Source organism: Cebus imitator, unplaced genomic scaffold (assembly GCF_001604975.1).
Source record: "Cebus imitator isolate Cc_AM_T3 unplaced genomic scaffold, Cebus_imitator-1.0 Scaffold26, whole genome shotgun sequence".
In the NCBI taxonomy this organism is placed as follows: Eukaryota; Metazoa; Chordata; class Mammalia; order Primates; family Cebidae; genus Cebus; species Cebus imitator.
The window spans coordinates 9,781,175-9,803,481 of NW_016107341.1; the positions used below are offsets into that span (position 1 = coordinate 9,781,175).

General features: G+C 38.6%; 1 protein-coding gene across 1 annotated transcript in view; it reads left to right on the forward strand.

Annotated features, from left to right (window-relative positions):
• Positions 1–22,307, forward strand: part of LOC108300306 (gamma-secretase activating protein) — a 106,285-nt gene that overhangs the window by 54,098 nt on the left and 29,880 nt on the right. The window contains exons 14-20 of the mRNA XM_017523065.2: positions 8,422–8,499; positions 10,141–10,218; positions 14,979–15,071; positions 15,189–15,406; positions 17,001–17,070; positions 17,609–17,691; positions 21,021–21,074. Coding sequence (XP_017378554.1) covers positions 8,422–8,499; positions 10,141–10,218; positions 14,979–15,071; positions 15,189–15,406; positions 17,001–17,070; positions 17,609–17,691; positions 21,021–21,074 — 674 coding nt within the window. The remainder of the gene's footprint in view (positions 1–8,421; positions 8,500–10,140; positions 10,219–14,978; positions 15,072–15,188; positions 15,407–17,000; positions 17,071–17,608; positions 17,692–21,020; positions 21,075–22,307) is intronic.

Consider the following 22,307-nt stretch of genomic DNA (forward strand, 5'->3'; position numbering starts at 1 on the left):
GTGGAAGTTGTAAGGCTATAGCTGGCATTTGAAGCCATAGGAGGGAGTATTTGGTCAGGAGGGAAGACACTAATAAGATCTGGGAACATAAATATATAAAGGTTAGGCTGAACATCCAAAGGAAAAGGAAAAAAGAATATCTGGAGAGAGAGAGCGAGAAAGAGAGCGAGAGAGAGAAAAACAAAACAAAACAAAACAAGTATGGTATTATAGTAGCTGAAGCCACAGGGTATTTTCACAAAGAATTGACTGAATAGGTAGTAAGAGGTAGAGTCTGCTGTGTCTAGTAGCATGAAGATTACTGGGAGCTGTTTGTGTTGGGGAACTGAGGTGAAATCTTGACTATGCTGGGTTAAGTGGCATATGGAAATTGAAAAAAGTCATAGCAGCATGTGTAGACATGAGAGAGGCACCATCTGGAAAGGGAAATAGGATTTAGGGAATATTTTAAGACAGTAGAGACTCTAAGATGTTTGAATGCTCACAGACTATATTTAGTGGAGAGGAAACAGGACAGTACATAGCAGAAAGGAATAACTGGTACAGTGAATTTGCTTAGAAGGCAGGATGGGATCCAGAGCTCACATGGAAGGAGCAGGGTAGGTTCGTCCCTATTACTTTGCTTTATTTATTTATTTGTGAATGAGGCGGAGTCCTGCTCTGCTCTGTCGCCCTGGCTGGAGTACAGTGGCACAATCTCGGCTCCCTGCAACCTCTGCCTCCTTGGGTTCAAGCAATTCTCTTGCCTCAGCTGCCCAAGTAGCTGGGATTACAGGCACACACCACCAAGCATGGCTAATTTTTTTTTTTTTGTATTTTTAGTAGAGATGGGGTTTTACCATGTTAGCCACGCTGGTCTCGAACTCCTGACCTGAGGTAATCCACCCGCCTCAGCCTCCCAAAGTTCTGGGATTACAGGCATCAGCCACCACACTCAGGTCCTGGTACTTTGCTTTAAATCTGTTGCATATGAACAATCACCTTAGGCTTTAATCTTGTGAAGCTTTTTATTCCTTTTTATATTTTCACAGAAATTTTTCATGACCATTACTAGTTGTAAGTTATAAATGGGGCTAGTTATGACATATTTAATAAAATGTTAGGTTTATCTGACATAAAATGTGGAAGAATCTATTTTTCCCCTTCTCAGCAGTGTCTGGAAGGGTAGACAATAAGCTTCACTCTTCACAATTGGCTTTGAAAAAAAACCCGTTTCAAATGAGATGCTTCCAGGTTTAAGATGAAACAAGCCAGAGAAGCAAGCTTTTGGTTTTTGAATACTAAATTGTTCATGTGTTTCCCATAATAGTCTTCAAAAGTGGTTTTTTACCTTTGTTGTTAAAATCTACTTCAACAAAATAGGACTGGAGAAGGAAACAAAGAGTCTAATTTAAATGCGACTACCTCTATAGTAGAAAGCCGAATCTCCACTGGCGTGGAGGCCAGAAACTGTGGTTCATGAGAGGAATGCTGATAGACTTAGGCCCTTATACAAACTTACTTCAACTATTTACATTAATGATGATGATGTAATAATGTTTGACATTTCATTATCACATTATGATAATCAGAAGCTATTTTGTCCTTTCAGCATTACTTTTTATATTCTTGAAAACATTTGTCCTGAATTTCCCTGTCCTAAGAAATAAAGACAGCTGTCTTCCAAGGAACTAGAGGTTACAATCCGGGTGAGGGGCATGCTCATGAGATTGGTGGTGGGCAAAAGTGCTGCTGTCACTGCTGCTGTCAGGCCACTTGTGTATTATTTGACATTATGAGTTTATATAGATTTTTCTAATAAAAAGGATAAATCAGACTTTCTAAGCATTGAAAGCATATCTTACTATTTCCCTATCTGATAGTCAACTCTGATGCTGTAGTGCTCTTGTGTGTTTTAAGTCAGTGACTGTGATTCTTTCTTGTGCACCATCTACTGGGAGGTAGTGAGTAGGCAAGTGTGTAAATTCTCCTTCCTATTCATATTACCGCAAGAGTTGCTCTTCATGAGTTCCCGAATTAGGCCTATGTTTTAGCACTTTATAGAGCTTTTCAATTATTGCTCCAGTGAGATAATTTCCCTTGGAAAACTTTGTCCATAGTAGTGTTCATTGTCCAAATGGTTTCCCCAAGGCAAGCCAACGTTGAGATGTTATCTTCATCATTGGTGAATATCTGGTTACACTCTTAAGAGCATCCTTTATTTTTTTCAAACTGTGACTTCCCCCAGCTTGTAAATAGCAGCAAGATTATTATGAAATAATAGTATACCAGCTAATGTTTGTAGCCAGGTATAACTTCTTTGCAATGAACAATCTAACAATCTCTTTATACACAATATCTTATTTGGTTATCTCATAAGAACCCTATGAAGTAGGTTCTATATTTTCTTTATTTACAGATGAGGAAATTGAGGCTTAGGTAATTTAATTAACTTGCCTGAGGCAATATACTTAGCCAAAAGCAGGATTCACATCCAAATCTGCTGATTTCAAAAGTGGTTCTCAACCTGGGTTCACATTAGAATCGTTTAGTGAGCTTTAAAAAATACAAATGTTTGAGTGTCATCCCCGGAGATTCTGGCTTAATTGTTCTGAGGTGGAGCCTGAGTATCTGTGATCCCAACTAAGTTTAATGTGCTGTCGGGGTTAAGAACCAGTGATCTAAAGCTGTGTTGTCCAGTATGGTAGCCACTAGCCACATGTGGCTATTTAAATTTAAATGAATTAAAATTTAAAAAACCTGGGCTGACTAGAAGATGCTAATGTCAGCCACTATCACAGGGAAGAACAAAAGGGGCCAGTAAATACAGCACCTTCAACCGAATCATTCAGGTGTTCACATTGGGACTAATCAAGGAAACAACTTGACCCATGGAGAATGGCATAAAGCAAGGCAGGATAACAGCCCACCCAGGAGTGACACAGAGTCAGGGGAACCTCTGCTGCCCAGGGAAGTGGTGAGTAAATGTGTGACTCCAGAAACCCATGCTTGACTAATAAAGAGGAAAAGAGAGAAGTTCCAAATAAGCACAATTAGAAATGACAAATGGGATGTTACCACTGACCCCACAGAAATAAAAATGAACATCAGAAACTACTAAGAACATCTCTATGCACACAAACTGGAAACCTAGAAAAGACAAATTCCTGGACGCATACAGCCTCCCAAAGCTGAAACAGGAAGAAACTGATTCCCTGAACAGGCCAATAATAAGCTCCCAAATTGAATCAGTAATACATAGCCTACCGACCGAAAAAAGCTCAGTAGCTGAAGGATTCACAACTGAATTCTACTGGATATACAAAGAAGAGCTGGTACTGTTCCTACTGAAACCCTTTCAAAACATTGAGGAGGGACTCTTCCCCAATTCATTCTGTGAGCCCAGCATCATATTGATACTAAAAACCTGTCAGAGACATAGGAACAAAAGAAAACTTCAGGCCAATATTCTTGACGAACATGGATACAAAAATCACCAAAATACATGGAAACCAAATCCAATAGCATATCAAAAAGCTAATCTACCACAACCAGGTAGGCTTCATCCCTGGGATGCAAGGTTGGTTCAACATATGCAAATCAGTAAATGTGACATCACATAAACAGAATTAAAGACAAAAACCACATGTTTATCTCAATCGATGCAGAAAAGGCTTTTGATCAAACTCAATACCTCTTGATGTTAAAAACTCTAAATATACTAGATATTGAAGGAAAACTTCAAAATAATAAGAGCCATCTACGACAAACCCACAGTCAACATCATACTGAATGGGCAAAAGCTGGTAGTATTTTCCTTGAAAACTGGCACAAGACAAGGATGCTGTCTTTTACCATTCCTATCCAATACAGTGTTGGAAGTCCTAGCCAGAGCAATCAGGCAAGAGAAAGAGCATCCCAAATAGGAAGAGAGGAAGTCATTCTATCCCTGTTTGCAGATAACATGATTCTATAGAAAACTCCATAGTGTCGGCCCAGAAGCTCCTTCAACTGATAACATCAGCAAACTTTCAGGATACAAAATCAGTGTGCAGAAAGCACTAGCATTTCTTTATACCAATAAGAGCCAAGTCAAGAGCCAAATCAGAAAGGCAATCCCATTCACAATTGCCACAGAAAGAATAAAATACCTAGGGATACAGCTAACCAGGGAGGGGAAGTGAAAGATTTCTACAATAAGAATTACAAAACACTGGTCAAAGAAATCAGAAGATAAAAACAAATGGGAAAACATGCTCATGGATAGGAAGAATCAGTATCATTAAAATAGCTATATTGCCCAAAGCAATTTACAGATTGAATGCTATTCCTATCAAACTACCAACAACATTTTTCACAGAACTAGAAAAAACTATCTTAAAATTCATATGGAACCAAAAAAGCCTGAGTAGCCAAGGAGGTCCTAAGCAAAAAGAACAAAGCTGGAGGTATCACGTTACCCAACTTCAGACTATACTGCAGAGCTACGGTAACCGAAACAGTCTGATACTGGTATAAAAACAGGCACATAGACCAATAGAACAGAGAACTCAAAAATAAGGATGCACACCTATGAATACCTGATCTTCAACAAAGCTGATAAAAGCAATGGGGAAAAGATTCACTATTCAATAAATGGCAATGGGATAACTGGCTAGCCATGTGCAGAAAATTGAAACCGGACCCCTTCCTTACAGCATACACAAAAATCAACTCAAGACGAATTAAAACTTAAATGTAAAACCCAAAATTCATAAAAATTCTAGAAGAAAACCTAGGCAATACCATCCTAGACATAGGAATGGGCAAAGATTTCATAACAAAGACATCAAAAGTAATCCTATCAGAAGCAAAACTGACAAATGGGATCTAATTAAACTTGAGAGCTTCTGCACAGCAAAACAAACTAATGGAGTAAACCAAATGACCTACAGAATTGGGAGAAAATAATTGTAAACTATGCATCTGACAAAGGCATATCAAGCATCTGCAAGGTATACTTACATTATAAGACAAAAACAACTCCATTAAAAAGTGGGCAAAGGGCATGAACAGATACTTTACAAAAGAAGACACGCGGCTAGCAAGCATATGAAAAACTCAACATCACTGAGGATTAGAGAAATACAAATTGAAACCACAATGAGATATCATCTCATACCAGTCAGAATGGCTATTACTAAAAAGTAAAAAGAAAAAAATAATAGATGCTGGCAAGGTTGCAGAGAAAAGGGAAGACATACACTTTTGATGGGAGTGTAAATTAGTTCAACCATTGTGGAAAGCAGTATGGAGATTCCTCAAAGTCTAACAGCAGAACTACCATTGGGCCCAGCAAGCTGATTACAGGGTCTATACCTAGAGGAATAAAAATTATTCTACCATAAAGACATATGTGCGCAAATGTCCATTGCAGCATGACTCACAATAGCAAAGACGTGGAATCAACCTAAACGCCCATCAGTGATGGACTGGATAAAGAAAATGTACATATACACCATGGAATACTGTGCAGACATAAAAAGGAGTGAGATCATGTCTTTTGTGGGAACATGGATGGAGCAGAAGCTGTTACCCTTAGCAAACACAGGAACGGTAAAATGAAATATCTCATGTTCTCATTTAAAAGTAGGAGCTAAGTGATGAGAACTCAAGAACACAAGGGAACAACAAACACTGGGATCTTCTTGAGGATGGAGGGTGGGAAGAGGAAGTGGAGCAGAAAAAATAACTATTGAGTATCAGGCTTAATTCCTGGATGATGAAAGTATCTGTAAAAATAAACCCCTGTGGGCCAGGTGCAGTGGCTCATGCCTGTTATCCCAGCACTTTGGGAGGCCAAGGCAAGTGGATCACCTGAGGTCTGGAGTTTGTGACCAGCCTGGTCAACATGGTGAAACCCCGTCTCTACTAAAAATACAAAATTAGCTGGGCATGGTGGCACATGCCTGTAGTCCCAGCTTACTTGGGAGGCTGAGGCACGAGAATCGCTTGAACCTGGGAGGCAAAGGTTGCAGTGAGCTGAGATGCCGCTACTGCACTCCAGACTGGGGACAGAGCAAGACGCTGTCAAATAAATAAATAAATAAATAAATAAATAAAAATAAATATGTAAACCCCTGTGATAATGAGTTTATCCATATAGCAAACCTTCACATGTACCCCTGAACCTAAAATTTAAAAAAATCCTGTAATACCAGCTTTTGGGGAGGCCAAAGTATGGAGATCACTTGAGCCCAGGAATTCAAAACCACCCTGGGCAACACAGTGAGACTCTATCTCTAAAAAAATAAAAAGTTAGCCAGGCAGGGTGATGCATGACTGTGGTCCCAGCTATTTGGAAGGCTGAGATGGGAGGAATGCTTGAGCCTGGGACATCAAGGGTGCAGTGAGCCATATCTGCACCAGTGAACTCCAGCCTGGACAACAGAGTGAGACTCTGTCTCAAATAAATGAATAGTATGTCAGTCATATTATCTACACTTTGAGTGCTCAGTAACTGCATGTGGCTAGTTGCCACCATATGGGACTTTACCAGGTATAGAACATTTCCATTGTCAAAGTTCTTTTGGATAGCTTCAGAGAGCCTGTGTACCTACCATTTCACCTTGCTGTGTCTTTTTTTCCCTTTGGGATTGGGTGGGGCAACTAAGCATAACCTGACAATTTGGAAATACTTGCTTATAAGTTCTGGATATGGTTCTTAGAATATATAATTAGGTACATTTATTCTACATCTCACTGTTTTCAAAATGAGAAAAAACAACTTTTATTCTCTAAAGGGTGGTGTGCAGATAATTTCCTAGAATGGAGCTTATGATCTATGTTGTTGTCATGTTCATTTCCCAGGATAAAATCCTAAAAGAATTAGCGGGTGAATAAGTGTGAATATATTTAACCCTCTGTGAAATTAGTCCACTTAATCACTACTGTTTGAGAATTGTGTAAGAAGAACATGTTCCCTTGACAGTATTATTTTAAAAACTACTTCTAAAGGAAAATTACAGTGCTTTAACTTTTATTTATTACTAGAGAGTCTAAAGTCTGTCTTTTTAAAAAAAACAATTCATGTTCCTTGTGATTATAGTTCATAACAGAATGGATAAACCAGTAGTTTTTTGCAGATAATGTTTACTGTATGAAAGCAGTCCAAGTGGTATATGAGACTTTTGTAACTCTTACTATTTGGTTTGTGGTTTACTGATATATTACTTTTATTCGCAATGAGCCAGCTGTAATTGTAAAGAAAAGTTGTTATTGTGTGCTCAGTAACCATAAGAGTCATTTTACATCGAATAGAATTGTTACCATGTTATCTGATGAAGTTATTCTTTTCTGCTGTTTTGTGTTTAGGGTATTGCAATACAATGTTCTGACTGCAATATATTGCAGTGTTAAATGTCATTAAAAATAGTCACAACTGATAAGTATTACAACAGAATGCTTATAAATGTCCTTGAATAGCCCTCTTAGGGGAAATTGACTTCTTTTTTTCTACCATGATTCTTTGATAAAGAAACTAATGGAGTAAAGTAGAGGAAATGTTGAAATCCCCTGAAGTATAGTGCCAATTGAATTCACACAGCTAGTTAACATTAGCTCTGGGACTAGAACTCAGGTTTCCTGACTCCTTGTCAAGTTACTTTCTACCTGGCAATCTCCTATTTCAGTTAATCACATAAATGCATTAGAATAGACAATATCTGTTTAAGCATAATGTCCCTCATTTATATGTAGATCACTGATGGACATTAGTCTATCCATACAGCAGCAGCTGCTAGACATAATGTACAGTTTCACTCATTGAGAGAGGTAGGAAAGGCTGAGGGTGTTCTGGAGTGATGGGGTAAGTGAAGGGGGTCAAGACTCACCTGGAAAGGCCACTCTATGCCAAGAGCTCTCCTTTGGCCTGGGGCCAGTGCCTTCAGTGACTCAATTATGGATGGATACGGACTCACCACATTTGTTCTCACTGACCCATAATATAGATCATACTTTGCCTTTCAATCAAGCTAAACTAGAGACTGGAAACTTTCTGTGAAGAGAACACATTTTTGATACACTGGTGTTCGTAGCTGTTAGTAATAATTTGAAAGTGACAAGCCAGATAAGACAGCACGATACACGCATACTGGGAGAATCTCATGAAGCTTTGGAAACTGTCTAGAATCCTATGATTTCATATATACAGGAGTGTATCTCTGTTAATTTTCCTATCCTTCAATAGCCTGCCACAATACGTTGCTTATAGTGTGAACTAAAGAATTACTGCTTTGAAATTTCTTAGCAACTTGTTAATAGACCACTTCTAGGATTTGGGAATAATCTATGAGGTAGGATGAAGCAGGACATCTAAAGAAAGAGAAGTAAGGCTAAGTGGTTTAGGAAACTATTTGTGACATAGATTCTGTTAAACTCTACTAAATACCTTCTTTCTTCTAGGAAGTTTGTGTGTATGTTACAGCCCGAAGTGTGCTGCTTGGGAACAAATCACGTATTCAGTGTTTTACATTCACAAAGGTACTTTTCATGTCTTCTTTGTTACTTTACATAATAACTTTTTCCAAATAGCAAGTTAGATAGCTGTTAACAGTGATGTTATTAGTAATTTTTTGGTTTTGTCACCCAGGCTGGAATGTGGTGGCATGAACACTGCTCACTGCACCTTGATTAGTTTCAGGTGATCCTCCCTCCTCAGCCCATGAAGTAGCTGGGACTGCAGGCATGTACCATCATGCCTAGCTAATTTTTGTACTTTTTGTAGAAATGGGGTTTCACCTTGTTTCCCAGGCTTGTCTTGAACTTCTGAGCTCAAGTGATCCACACGCCTCAGCTTCCCAAAGTGTGGTGATTACAGGCATGAGCCACCATGCCCAGCTGAGAGTATTATTACCTTGTAATTCAATTTTTATCAGTTCATTCTATACCTGTATACTTATAGGATACATGTTTCCAAAAGAAAGTCACCAATGGTGGATATCAAGTTAGCTAGTTATTTTTATATATCATATATTTTTATCCTGGCCTGTATCTTTTTCTAGGCTTGTGGACCAATCCTAAGGGAGGTATTTACCAAAAGTGTGCTTTCTTTTTAGTTATTGCTTATTGGAAAATAGCTATAGATTTAACTTACAGAGTTACATATGGTTTTAGTTAAAGGCGTCCATGATATCAGACCTCAACAGGTTTTAGATCTAAGATACATTTATTCCATTTCACACATCTATAGCCTAAGATACTGATAAACAGTCTGCGGAGCAGCAGTCAAATGCCTAATATCTCCTGATTCTGTAGTTGATCACAGTGTGCCCTGTAGTAGTTTTAGTTTGAACAATGCTAAGGAGTAGTTGTTTTGTTTGTTTAGTTACTTAAAGTGAGTGTGTGTGTAGTACATACTGTGGGTGTATTTAAATATTTTTAAGATGAAAAATTTTTAATATTAAAAAAAATGCCAAGCCATATCAGAGCTGCTTACTCTATAGATGGACCTAATATTGTCTCCCAAGGTTAGAGATCAATGTAAAAAAGTTTTAAAGTAACTTTAGAACTAACATATATACTACTCATACTTAAATTGTCTAAGTTTGAGGTTTTTGTGGAAAATTTTCACACATTTTTCTAATGATTAATCTAGTGATCAAAGCCAGTAAATAAAATAATACTTTTCTGAAGAGTAAGAGTTAGAAAAGTAGAGAGGAAAGCCCAATACACTGAGGTTATTAGCTCGACTAATTCCCTTCCTACCTAAAAGTGGGATTTGTAAATAATTTGGCGAAGCCTCAGAGGGTCTTAATGACTGCATGTGTGTGACAGTGAACCTTGAGGAATTATGGCCAATGAGCCATCTGGTCATCTCTTTCTCTTGGATCCTTAAGTAAATTCCTTCAGATCCTCTGCTCCCTGAACAATTCACTCGTCATGGTCTAAGATTATAATAAGCCCAGAACAACTACTGGAGTGTGACTGTGACTGCACTCAGATGGTCTGCCTTCAATGCTGGTTTTTGGAGAATGAGGAGAACCATGAAATCTAGAAGTCAGAAGATGCCCGCTTACCAGTTTCATGGTCACTGAAATTTATAGAGTGTTACATAATCACTGCCTTGGGTGGAGTTCCAGTTCTTGGTTTAGCATTCTCTGGCTTCATGTTCTCTCTTTGCAGGACATAGCAAGACCTTCACCACTTCTCTCAAGAATGTTGACTCACACATGACAAAGGGCATTACTTTTCTCAACCTTGGTGAGTGATGGAGAGATCACACCCCCTGCTCTGAACCCTTCTTCCTGGGCATGGTATACCTTAGCCTTACATGCTATCCCATTTGTCATGCCTCTTTGAGACTTGGATTGTGAGGACAATTGATGACCCACTTGAAGTCTTACTAGAGAAGATTTTCTCTGGAACACACCCCTCCCTCTGAGCTCCTTAGTCTTTGGCTTGAAAGGATTGGGGGAGGTGTCCTCCCTTTTCAGAGAACCTAGGCTGTGAGCTTTCTTATGTTTTTGGTAGTAGTCTAAAAAGTCACTTGTTAGCATAAAAATGACTTGTATGAGATATTACTGAGTAGCCCATAAGAATATATCACGTTGTCCCTTGATTATAGAGAGTACAGGGGCCTCTGGGAAATTGTCTATTTCTTGTTGCTAATCTTGAAAAGCTTCCAAATTCCATTAATTATTTATGGATCAGCTTGAGTGAGTTGTTTTCATTCAGCAAATATGGCGAGGGGAACCTGAGGATAATGAAGAAAATAAAGAAACGGTTTTTTGTATCTCCCTCCTGAAAGCTGCTCTTCCATGCCAGTTGGGATGTGGGGCACAAACAGTTTAGCTCAAGACTAAGTAACTGTTTACTTGCTTGCATATGGAACATGGTATATGGAACATTTCCTTTAAAAAAGGAGCTTTGGGTTGAGAGCACATAACTCTTTTATATCTTTTTCCATCCCTATTCCATAGTCCATCCACTGTCATGACCCAGGTTTGGGAGAGTACAATGTGAGGAAACTGAGCAAAGTGGTTTTTATTTTGAATGATATTGTTGATGACGTTGGATACTTATGGTGAGTGGGCTAGTAATGGGCAAATTTTAACATGATCTCTGAATCTGTGGGAAATTGCCTTAGGGAAGCCTGGTTCCACTGCTTCCTGTGATAAGAGAGATAAATACTATAGAAGGTTTCCTGGGTCTGGGACTTGATTCTTATCAGCAATGCTTTATCAACATCCCATCTCAAGAGTGATATGGGAAACTTTCCACTAAGAAAACAGTGTTTTGTGAGGGCAAAGGTATCCTTCCTTTTTTTGCCCTGGGAATGACTTGCAAAGGGCAGGAAAGATTTAATCTGTGGTCTTCAGCATGTGGAGAGGCCAGCAATACAAGCTTTGTAAAAATAGGCTGTCTTACATACGTTGTCTTTCCTTTTTAAGCATATTTTATAGGCACAAAATCATACCCCGGTTTAAAGCTGTTCTACAGGTAGTTTTTATGATAACAATATTGCTTTTTGAGTAATATATTTTTTGATATTAATTGCATGCAATTTCCGTAGACTGTCATCCTATTAAAATGGGCTTATATTGATTAAAATATTAAAGAAAAATTTTTTGAATTTTTTCATGAACCCCAAGCACTTTGATTAAAAGATATATTTATAAATAAGCTACTATTTATTTAATGAATACTATATGTTAAGTATATTTTACTTGTTATTTTGCTCCCTACAGCAATTCTGATGGATAATGATACGGAGGCTCAGGATGAGCTGTGTGCTCAGGCGTATTTCAGTGTCTTTTATCAGGGACACTAGATTATTAATATTTTCTTTAAACATTTTGTTATTTTGTTTTCTTAGCATTTTATTTCAACTAAAACTTCATCAAGTATTTTGTTTAGAGGTGTTGTTTTAGTATTTTTCTCTAAAGCAGTCCAGAATAAACTGAGAGAAAATGAAGTGAAATGATCCTGTAAGTCACCCAAATGGTATGCAACATAACTGCCCAAACTAGAAAAGATAATTGGTGGTGTCAGTGGTACAATCCTAGAGTATGTAATTTAAAAATATTTATTCATAGAATTTGATTTTTATCTAATAGCATTTTTTGATTCAGTAGTCTTATATTTTTAAAATATAAAGCTTTAGTCTAAATGTTTTAAAATATTAAAGTTTTAACTAAATATGGGTGACTAAAGTATTTTCTTGAAATTATAAGAATTAAAATATCCATTTTACATGTGTATGACTGTACCTATAGCCTCTGCTTATGTGTAGTACCTATTCTTCTCCATATAAGATCTTTATTAGAAAAGTCAACAAATAAAATATAACAAATTTCTACAGAGTTCTTTCATCAAATCTTCCTAGCAAACTTGTTTGTTTGTTTGAGACAGGATCTTTCTCTGTTGCCCAGGCTGGAGGCAGTGGTATAATCTTGGCTTACTGCAACCTCTGCCTCCTGGGATGAAACTATCCCCCACCTCAGTCTCTGAGTAGCTGGGATTATAGGCACATGCCACCATGCCCAGCTAATTTCTTGTGGTTTTCATGGAGATGGGGTTTTGCCATGTTGGCCAGGCTGGTCCCGAACTCCTGATGTCAGGTGATCTACCTGCCTCAGTCTCCCAAAGTGCTAGGATTACAGGCATGAGCCACCGCACACAGTCAATAAGCAATACTCCACCTTATTTTGTTTTTAAGTGACACATAGTAATTGTATATATTTATGGAGTAAAATGTGGTGTTTTGATACCTATATACATTGTGGAATGATCAAATCTGGTTAGTTTGCATATCCTTTATTAGTTTATTATTGCTGCTGTGACAAATTACTGCAAACTTGGAGCTTCAAACATCGCAAATGTCCTCTTACAGTTCTGTAAAGTCAGAAGTTTGAAATGAGTCTTGAAGGGGCTAAACCAAAGTGTGGGCAGGACTGGTGCCTTCTGGAGGCTCCAGGGAAGAATTCGTTCCCTGTGTCCTCCCTCCAGCCTCTAGAGCAAGCTTGTCCAACCTGTGGTCTGTGAGCTGCATATGGCCCAGGATGGCTTTGAATGTGGCCCAACACAAATCTGTAAACTTGTTTTAGAACAATTTTTTTTAAGCGAATCAACTGTCAGTAGTGTATTTTATGTGTGACCTAAGACAATTCTTCTTCTTCCTCTTGTGGCTCAGAGAAGCCAAAAGGGTGGACATCCCTGACTAGAGGCTAGTATTTCTTGGCTTGTGGCCACTTCATTCCAACTACTGTCCTCATTGCACGGTCGTCTTCTCTTCTCTAGACAAATCTCTCTCTCATAAGGACTTTTGTGCCTACCTGGGTCTGCCTGGGTATTTCAGAATAGTCTCCCCATCTCAAGATCCTAGTCACATCTGCAAAGTCTCTCTTACCGTGTTCACAAGCTCTGGGGATTAGCCCATGAATATCTTTAGGCACCATCATTCAGCTTGCCACAGATACTATTGACCCTTTTGGTGAGACAATAATTCCCTGCTCATTGAGGGACTGAACATCCATCCCTGGAGCCCACTCACCAAATGCCAAATAGGAATCTCCCCATTCCTCGCTTAATGATGTGACTGCCCAAATCACTGTCTTATATTTCCAAATGCCACTTTGCCAGGGACATAGTGCCATCCTAATTAACTGGTTAAGTGGTACTGTGAGGCGTTAACTAGGTTATCTGATACTGACACCCTTTCCATGTCCCACCATATTGTTGTTTGTGTTTTTCTAGTAAAATGTTGCCATAATAAGATAATTGCAACCATTTGGGCTAAGCACTTTAGCATCATTTAATCCACGTTGACTGAAAGGACACTTGTAAGTCAACTGGTTTGAGTTTTATATCCTCTTCTTTCCACAGAACGCCTTCTATGCAAATGATTAGCATGTGTTCTTTTACTTCTTAGGAAAACGAGTCTAGCTGGCTCACTTATAATCTAAATGTCTCATCTATATAAAATTACTACTGTGTGAATTTCTGTTTTTTAAGATCCTAGAAAAAGTATTGGCAAGGGATAACTTCTATCCTTCCATTCTCCAGAAACCTATTTTTTATACCTTGTCTCTGAGTGCAAATGTTCTTGGTACAAAAATATCTAGTGCAGGGACTGAAGGTGTGAATTCTAGTCAGCTTGATATGCAAGGAAATAAATTAGTACTTCACCAAGTGTCAGTGTGTCTACAGAGATTGTTCTGATGAATATCGATTTAAAGGTTCTCTAAACAAAATGCTCCTGCTACTGATGACGATGATGATCAGTGGATGAACATGGGCAACCAAATTTTAGAGCTTCTCCAAACTGGCAGAAATTATGAAGAAAATTCCCAATATAAGCTCTTTCCAGCTTATCAGATTAAGGAGTAATTTGTGTTTCTTGATGTTTTTTATTCTAGTTTGCTCTGAGATCATTTAGATTCACATAAAGCCACAAGTCACTTAGAAACAAAACTGCATTTATAAATTAAGATAACCATAGGTAAATATCTGAAGAAAATTAACCATAGATAGGAATAAATGAGGCTTGGCTAGTAAGAGAAATGTGGCTCGTCATGGTGGCTTATGCCTGCAGTCCCAGCACTTTGGGAGGCCGAGGCAGGAGGATTGCTTGAACCCAGGAGTTCAAGACCAGCCTGGGCAACATGGTGAGACTCCAGCTCTTAAAAAGAAAATATATTAGTGGGGTGTTGTGGGTGCATGCCTGTAGTTCCAGCTATTTGAGAGGCTGAGGTGGAGAGGATCACTTGAGCCCAGGAGTTTGAGGCTACAGTGAACTGAGATCACTCTACTGCACTCCAGCCTGGGTGACAGAGTGGGACCCCTGTCTCGAAAAGAAAGAAAAGGAAAAAAAAGAAATGGACTTTCATTAGATAACTTGTTATTACACTGGTAAAACTTTTGTCTTTTGAGATACTCAGAGAAAAGTAGAGATAGAGTGATGTTCTGTACCTGTGCAGCTCTTACCACATGTAGATGACTTAAATCTTTCTCTTCTATAGACTATTATGTGGCTGTTTACTTACCTGGTCATTTCTTCCACCTACTTAATGTTCAACATTCAGACCTGATCTGCCACAATCTCTTTCTGACAGGTATGGCTGTAGTTTTTCTCTTGTAGAGGTGGCCTATTTGAGTTTGTTTTGACATTAATATCTATGTTTGGGTGAAAGGAGTTTATTTGCTGATCTACTTCTTTTTTTCTTTGCCAGGAAATAATGAAATGATTGATATGCTACCTCACAGCCCTTTACAGTCACTGTCAGGGTCCCTGGTACTGGATTGTTGTTCTGGAAAGCTGTATAGAGCAATGCTCAGCCAGTCGTCTTTATTACGGCTCCTGCAGAACACCCGCTTAGACTGTGAGAAGATGGCCACATTGCACTGTGCGCTCTCCTGTGGTCAAGGCGCGCAGTTCCTGGAAGGCCAGGTGAGAAGATAGTTCATGTTTCAAAATGGGCAGATAGACAACACTGAACATACTTATTTTGTGGTTGAAAATGGTCAGGAGTTATTTTTATTTAGTGACAATTGAAGTGTATGGCCTTTCTGCTGACTCGAACATCGTCGTCTTTTGTGCCACTTTGTAACAGATCCCTACCAGATCTCAGACTGAGGGTGTTTCTGTTCTTTTGGGTACTCCCTTTTCTGTATTGGTAATAAATGTTTAGCTGTATCAGTAACATTCCAATGAAGAGCTCAGTAAATAATGAGTTTCTTAAATATCTACTTTTTCTTCTGGTCTGTATTTGATCTATAATTATCAAAAGGACTAAAATCTGGTGGCAGATATTTATTATATTTTTGATAAAGATAGCTTACATTTGTATTTCACATTAGAGTTTATTAAGTACCTCTACGCACATTCTGTGTTATTTTGTTTTACAGCTATCCTGTGAAGTCAGAGAAATTGCCCCATCAGATGTGGTTAAGATCAGTGAAAAGCTGGTTAACTACAAAAAATTAAAAAAGACATTAGTTGTTTTATTTTAACCTAAAACATAAAAATGCACATTATTCACTCAGGTTTTGACTCAAGCCTTTCTTTGGGCATCTGCTAATTGAAGTTCAGCATCATTTTTTTTTTCCTTTTTTTTTTGCATAAAAGCATTAGTAATGAGGTATCGCTAACTTCCTGTTACTTTTTAAAAATTTTTATTTCTAAGGATATAGTAATTTAAAGACCCTTACAAGGCAATCTGTATATCAGGCATTTTTTTAAAACAATCTTTTATAATTGTTTCCCCTAGACCTTGTTTTTTAGTGTTTGAGAGACATGCCTTTGAGTCTTTCCAAAGCATTCAACTTTTACTGACCCAACAATACTCTCCGCATCCACATTTTACTTGTCTATAGTAATATTGTATTAAACTACCTAATTTTGAAAATAAGTACAAAAACATAAATAGGTTTTGAATAAAACAGCTTACTGGTAGTAGCAGAAGTGCAAGTATGCACCATGGCTTGGCGTGCCTTATAATATCTGTCAATTCTGAGATGACAAACATTCCTCTAGCAGGTGAGGATGATTATGGAGATGAGAGAGTTGATGGTATAGCAAGGGTTATCCCTCCCTCAGGAGGCAGTACTGCCATGCTCACAAAGATTAACTGGTGTGTCCCTATTTACAACGGAGGGCCCAGCTGGAAATCACGCCCAGCTCTGCTGCCTCCAAGCCTAGTGGTTTTGTTTTGCCTTTTTCTCCTGCATCCCACAGCTCTTTCCACTAGTGCTTTGGTATAACATGACCTATTCTAATAAAAGCATTAGGTCGAAGAACGTTTATTTGGATCTCCGCCAAGGACATTTATTAAAAAGAGGTATAAAAAGGATCTCACTTACATACTGTTTTTCTACCCAGGATTGCATTATGTATCTTGAAGATAGTGTAGAAGTTAGTGTATTCTTAGGCAATTCCAAAATAGATATAGAATGCAAAAGATTCATGTATATTTGTACTTCTTTGGTAATGGAGGCAGAGAGCAGATTTAAATACCAACAGAGTTCTGTCTGACTTTTTAAAGATTATTCAATGGATTTCTGAGAATGTCTCTGCCTGCCATTCATTTGACCTCATTCAGGAATTTATAATTGGTAAGTGTTGCTGATGTTGCACCTTAAGTTGAATAGTTGACCTTTTTGCTTGAGGGAAAGCAGTAAATTGATAATGAATGCCTCAACCTGTCCAAATGCTGCTTAGGAGAACATTTTTTTTTTTAATGCTGTTGCAGTCAGCAGCTAATTAAATTTCATTCTCTTGTGGTTTTCTAAGTAGCTATGGCTGTACAGAGATTGATGAGATACAAGATAGGATTTTGATTCTATAACCTTATTAGTGATTTATTTTTCCAGTAAGATGTGACTTTTTTAGCCCAGTTTTGTGTTGACTGGTTTTGTATGAAGTGATATAATGTCATTTGGGTAGATATAGTACTAAATTATTGTTCTCATTGTAAAAAGCAGAACCTGAACATTTTAGTCAGTAGATAAAATTTTAATGGTTACCTTTTTGAGGATGAGGGATAAGACAATGAAAACTTGGTTGGTTTGCTTGTTTTGGTTGAATCACAATGCTGACTGTCTTTGTCATATTAAACCATATCCTCCCACCCCTTTAAAAAAATCTATGCAGCTTCTTCATATTGGAGTGTATATTCAGAGATAAGTAACGTGGACAAACTATTGCCACATTCCTCAGTGCTCACCTGGAATACAGTAAGTTAACACTGTGTGTGCTATCTGCAAATAAAATCAATTCACAGTTGTGGGTTAGTTGTTGGACATCCTTCTTATAATCATCAAGGTCATGATTTCACTACTGTTTTCACTGATAAAGAACTGAGTTGGATTTTTTTTTGGTATAAAAGTAATAGCGAATCCCTGCCACTGGCCAAAAGCATTTCTATAAAAACAGTAAAACTGAAGGGGCAGGCACACAGGGTATTTATTTATTCTTTCTACTACCAGGCAGAACTAAACCTCTATTGTGGTATTTTTATTTTCTAAGTGACTAGACTGGATTGAAATATGAACTAGTTTATATATGTGAGGAATGGCTGGATCGCTGCGATTATACTTGGTAGATAACGACCTTCATGAACCCTCTTTTCAGCCCCATTAAAAATCTGTAATAACTCTATAGAGTTTCAGGATCAGTAAAAGTCAGCAATCTTAGGCACACTAACCTCACTTGACCTTTCCTTCATGTCTGTTTGGACTGCCTCCTTTTAAATGAGGACATGCTGACCTAAAACACTGCTCATTTTCTCTTGAATGTGATGCAGTAGACAGACCTTTGCTAGCCCAGCAAGTGAAAACCATGCATAGGCTGTACCTGAAAAAGTTGTGCCTCTTGTTTCTTTTCTTTTTTTTTTTTTTTTTGGGACGGAGTTTCGCTCTTGTTACCCAGGCTGGAGTGCGATGGCGCGATCTCGGCTCACCGCAACCTCCGCCTCCTGGGTTCAGGCAATTCTCCTGCCTCAGCCTCCTGAGTAGCTGGGATTACAGGCACGCGCCACCATGCCCAGCTAATTTTTTTTTTGTATTTTTAGTAGAGACGGGGTTTCACCGTGTTGAGCAGGATGGTCTCAATCTCTTGACCTCGTGATCCACCCGCCTCGACCTCCCAAAGTGCTGGGATTACAGGCTTGAGCCACCGCGCCCGGCCGTGCCTCTTGTTTCTTACTTAGATACTAGAACTACATGCTTGCTTTTGAGGCAGAAGTTTATATCAAAAAGGTATTTAGAAAAATAAATTGAATTTAAATAACACAATCATAGGAAACTATGTACTAGGATAAATGATGGCTCTTTTTTATGTTTAGACTCTGTCTACGTATAGCCTTTAAAAAAGATGTATCAAATGTGTTTGATTAATTTCTAAATTTTTGGTATGCACAGTGGCAGTGCTTTCCTAAAGGCCCTTTTTTTGTTTTTTACTGTCATGGTTATTAGATTTTTATGCCTCATCTTAGAATTCTAAGGGAAAGGATTGAGCTTGTTTCCTCTCTAGGCACCCCCATTTTTCTTTCGGAGCACATGAGAATAGACATGCAGGCCCTGTGGTCATGGCAGGAAGTCTGCAGGTTACACCACCCTGGAGTCAGGAAATGCATATCTCCGCTCCCTCCCCTACCAACCCCCTGCTGTTATGTCCTGTGTTCAAAGTGTCCAGGAGGCACCTGGGACCACTAGTTCCCAGGGTGTGTTAAAAGATTGAGCCACATGTTAATTGGATGTGATATGAGAATATCACCCTGAGGGCAATGCTTCCCTTTTGCACTTCTCAAGATTCTGCAGGGCGGAGCAGCTCTCATGAACAGGCACAGGGTGACATTAGGAGGTCCCACAGGAAGTGTGACATAAACCTGCGGTTATAACCTCCCTGTACTGAACTAATCTTGAGGTTTGCCATGTTGCTTTAAACTTCTTGTAGTGGTTGGACTAGGTTACCTTAAAGGTCTCTTCTAATCTTGAAAATCTGAGTCTATCCTTATCAGCTATGATATAATTTATTTTTCTCTTAATCTAATCTGCAAATGTTCTTAATGCTATAGCCTTAATAAAAAGTTGCCACAGGAGGAAACATGGATTTCACACTTTTGTAGGAGACAACTGGATTTTTTAAGATAATAGAAAATATGATGCCCTTACACATAGATAATCCTGAATTATGTTTTGCAAACAACTATACTACCGCATTTAAAATGCTATTTATAACCTAAAACCATAATAAATTTTAATTTTTTTTGAGGTATCCTCTGTAATGATAAATGAAGCTCACAATAGATTCATATCAAGGCTTTCTACTGTCACAATGAAGAACTCAGTTGTTTGCATGTTCTGAACATTTTTCTCTGTCACTATGATACCCATTTTCACAGGAATATTCTATATCAGTAAAATCCAGGTCATTTAAGTTCTAGAAAAATACCAATTTTTATTTCTTCATTACATCTCCTGAAATATTTTCTTATACATTACCTATTTTTTTTTTTAAGGAAATGAAAACTGATTTGACCAGATGAGAAGCTAATTACATAATTAACATACAGATATAATTTTCAAAATAGTGAATAAAGGGCCATCTTGAACATTTATTCATTTATATTTTTATTAAATTTGTTTTAATGCTCACTAGTTAGCAGAATGCTATCATTTGCCCTTCCTGAAATGAATTGTTCACCTCTCAGATTTGCTATGATGATAGTGCTGCAGAAATTTTTTTTCCTTTGGAGACAGAGTCTCACTCTGTCGTCCAGGCTGGAGTGCAATGGTACAATATCAGTTCACTGCAACCTCCGCCTCCCAGGTTCTAGTGATTTTCCTGCTTCAGCCTCCTGAGTAGCTGGAAATACAGGCACCCACCACCATGCCTGGCTAATTTTTTTGTTTTTTTAGTAGAGATGGGGTTTCACCATGTTGGCCAGGCTGGTCTTGAACTCCTGATCTAAAGTGATCTGCCAGTCTTGGCCTCCCAAAGTGCTGGTATTACAGGCATGAGCCACTGCACCTAGCCACTGCAGAAACTTTTTATGGGGAGCTCTTACCTCTGACATTACAGAGGACAATGAGGTACAGAAAAATTATCCAGTCAAGTCATGCAAGAATCCAGTTAGTCTTGGTTCCTTCTAGTGAGGTACGGGCTAACTATAATACATTTAAGTGAAAGAAGAAGAGAGAGGAAGGATATTGATAGTGAAACTTTTCCCCTTTATCACATTTGGTGCAAACATAATTTGCCTCATTTGTTCTTTAATAGAAATGAATAAAAGTACCCTATGGCTCTCTATTTCTTCATAATAGTCTTTTCTTTTCCTTCAGAGACCCTGTCAACTACTGTGACTTTAAAGAATATATCCCTTCCTGAGGCAAGAGATAGGCTGTTTTCACTGTTATTTGTGTGCTCCAAGGTTTATTTAAAGTAGAGGTTAGAAACTGGAAACTGCCCTCAGCTTCTGTCTGTGCAGAAAACACTTTCTGAAAGCTTGAGCTAGTGGTAGTTCACACGTTAAGCAGCTGTGTGTGTGTTTTCCCCACTATAGGAAATTCCTGGAATAACTCTTGTAACAGAAGACACTGCATTGCCTCGTATGAAGGTAAGTCCCTTACAGTGAGAAACAAAAGCACAGACATGACTGAAGTATTATAGTGGTTCCAAAAGGGATTGCAAATTGGCAGGGTAGGGGAGGGGAGGGCAAGGTGGTAGGGTGGGTGTTCTGGAGAATCCTTCCTACATGGGTAAGTGATCACTGAGTATGATACTATGGCAATTCTTTTTTTTTTTTTTTTTTGAGATGGAGTTTCGCTCTTGTTACTCAGGCTGGAGTGCAATCGTGCGATCTCGGCTCACCGCAACCTCCATCTCCTGGGTTCAAGCAATTCTCCTGCCTCAGCCTCCCGAGTAGCTGGGACTACAGGCGTGCGCCACCATGCCCAGCTAATTTTTGTATTTTTAGTAGAGACAGGGTTTCACCATGTTGACCAGGATGGTCTCGATCTCTTGACACACACACACACACACACACACACACACACACACACACACACACACACACACACACACACACACACAATTTCCAGTCTTAAAACCATTAAGTAATGTGAGCTGGGATTATCTAATTTCCTTCTGGTTCTGAAAACAGCTTTTTTGTTTCTGAAGAGTGATCTGTATTGGCCCACTCTGTAGTCTCCATCAACCTCTGAACATTAAGCTGTAGCTGTTAGTGTCTTTATGCAACCTGGTAGCTTCAGAAGAGTTTTGGAGTACAAGGGGAGAATGGGGTGGGGTGAGTAGAAAAGGATATGTATGTAGTTAAAACTGGGAGAGTATTTTAGCACAGTTTCCTTGAAGCTCCTTTGTTGTTTTTGGCATTGCCACCTGTTAATCATAGCTTGGTGTAGACTGGGAAATCTCAGCTTCCAGCAGCAGGGAGATGAAGGTGCTGCCACCTTTAATTTCCATTTATTCTTTTGTATCTGTGAAGGGCAGGCCAGGCCAGGCCTGGGCAGCTGGGGAAAGGCTGTCGTGTTTAAGGTCACAGTTATTCACTGGGAGCAAGAGGGCAGCTTGGGGGCCAGGTTAGTGGTTCTAGGTTTTGGTCCTAAGAAGTTTACCTTAAAAATAAACTGATGAGCTGTGTTTCCAGGCAGAAGCGTGGGACTGCTGTGAAGTCCTAGTAATGTAGGAAGATGAAGAGAAAAGAAAGGTTTTATTAATAGTTTAAAAGGGGTTTAAAGAGATTCCACCCTTTCATTTTATTTATTGTTTGTTTCTGCCTTTTCCACTAGTCTTAGCAAATCCATAATGTGTTTTTATTTTGTTTTATTTG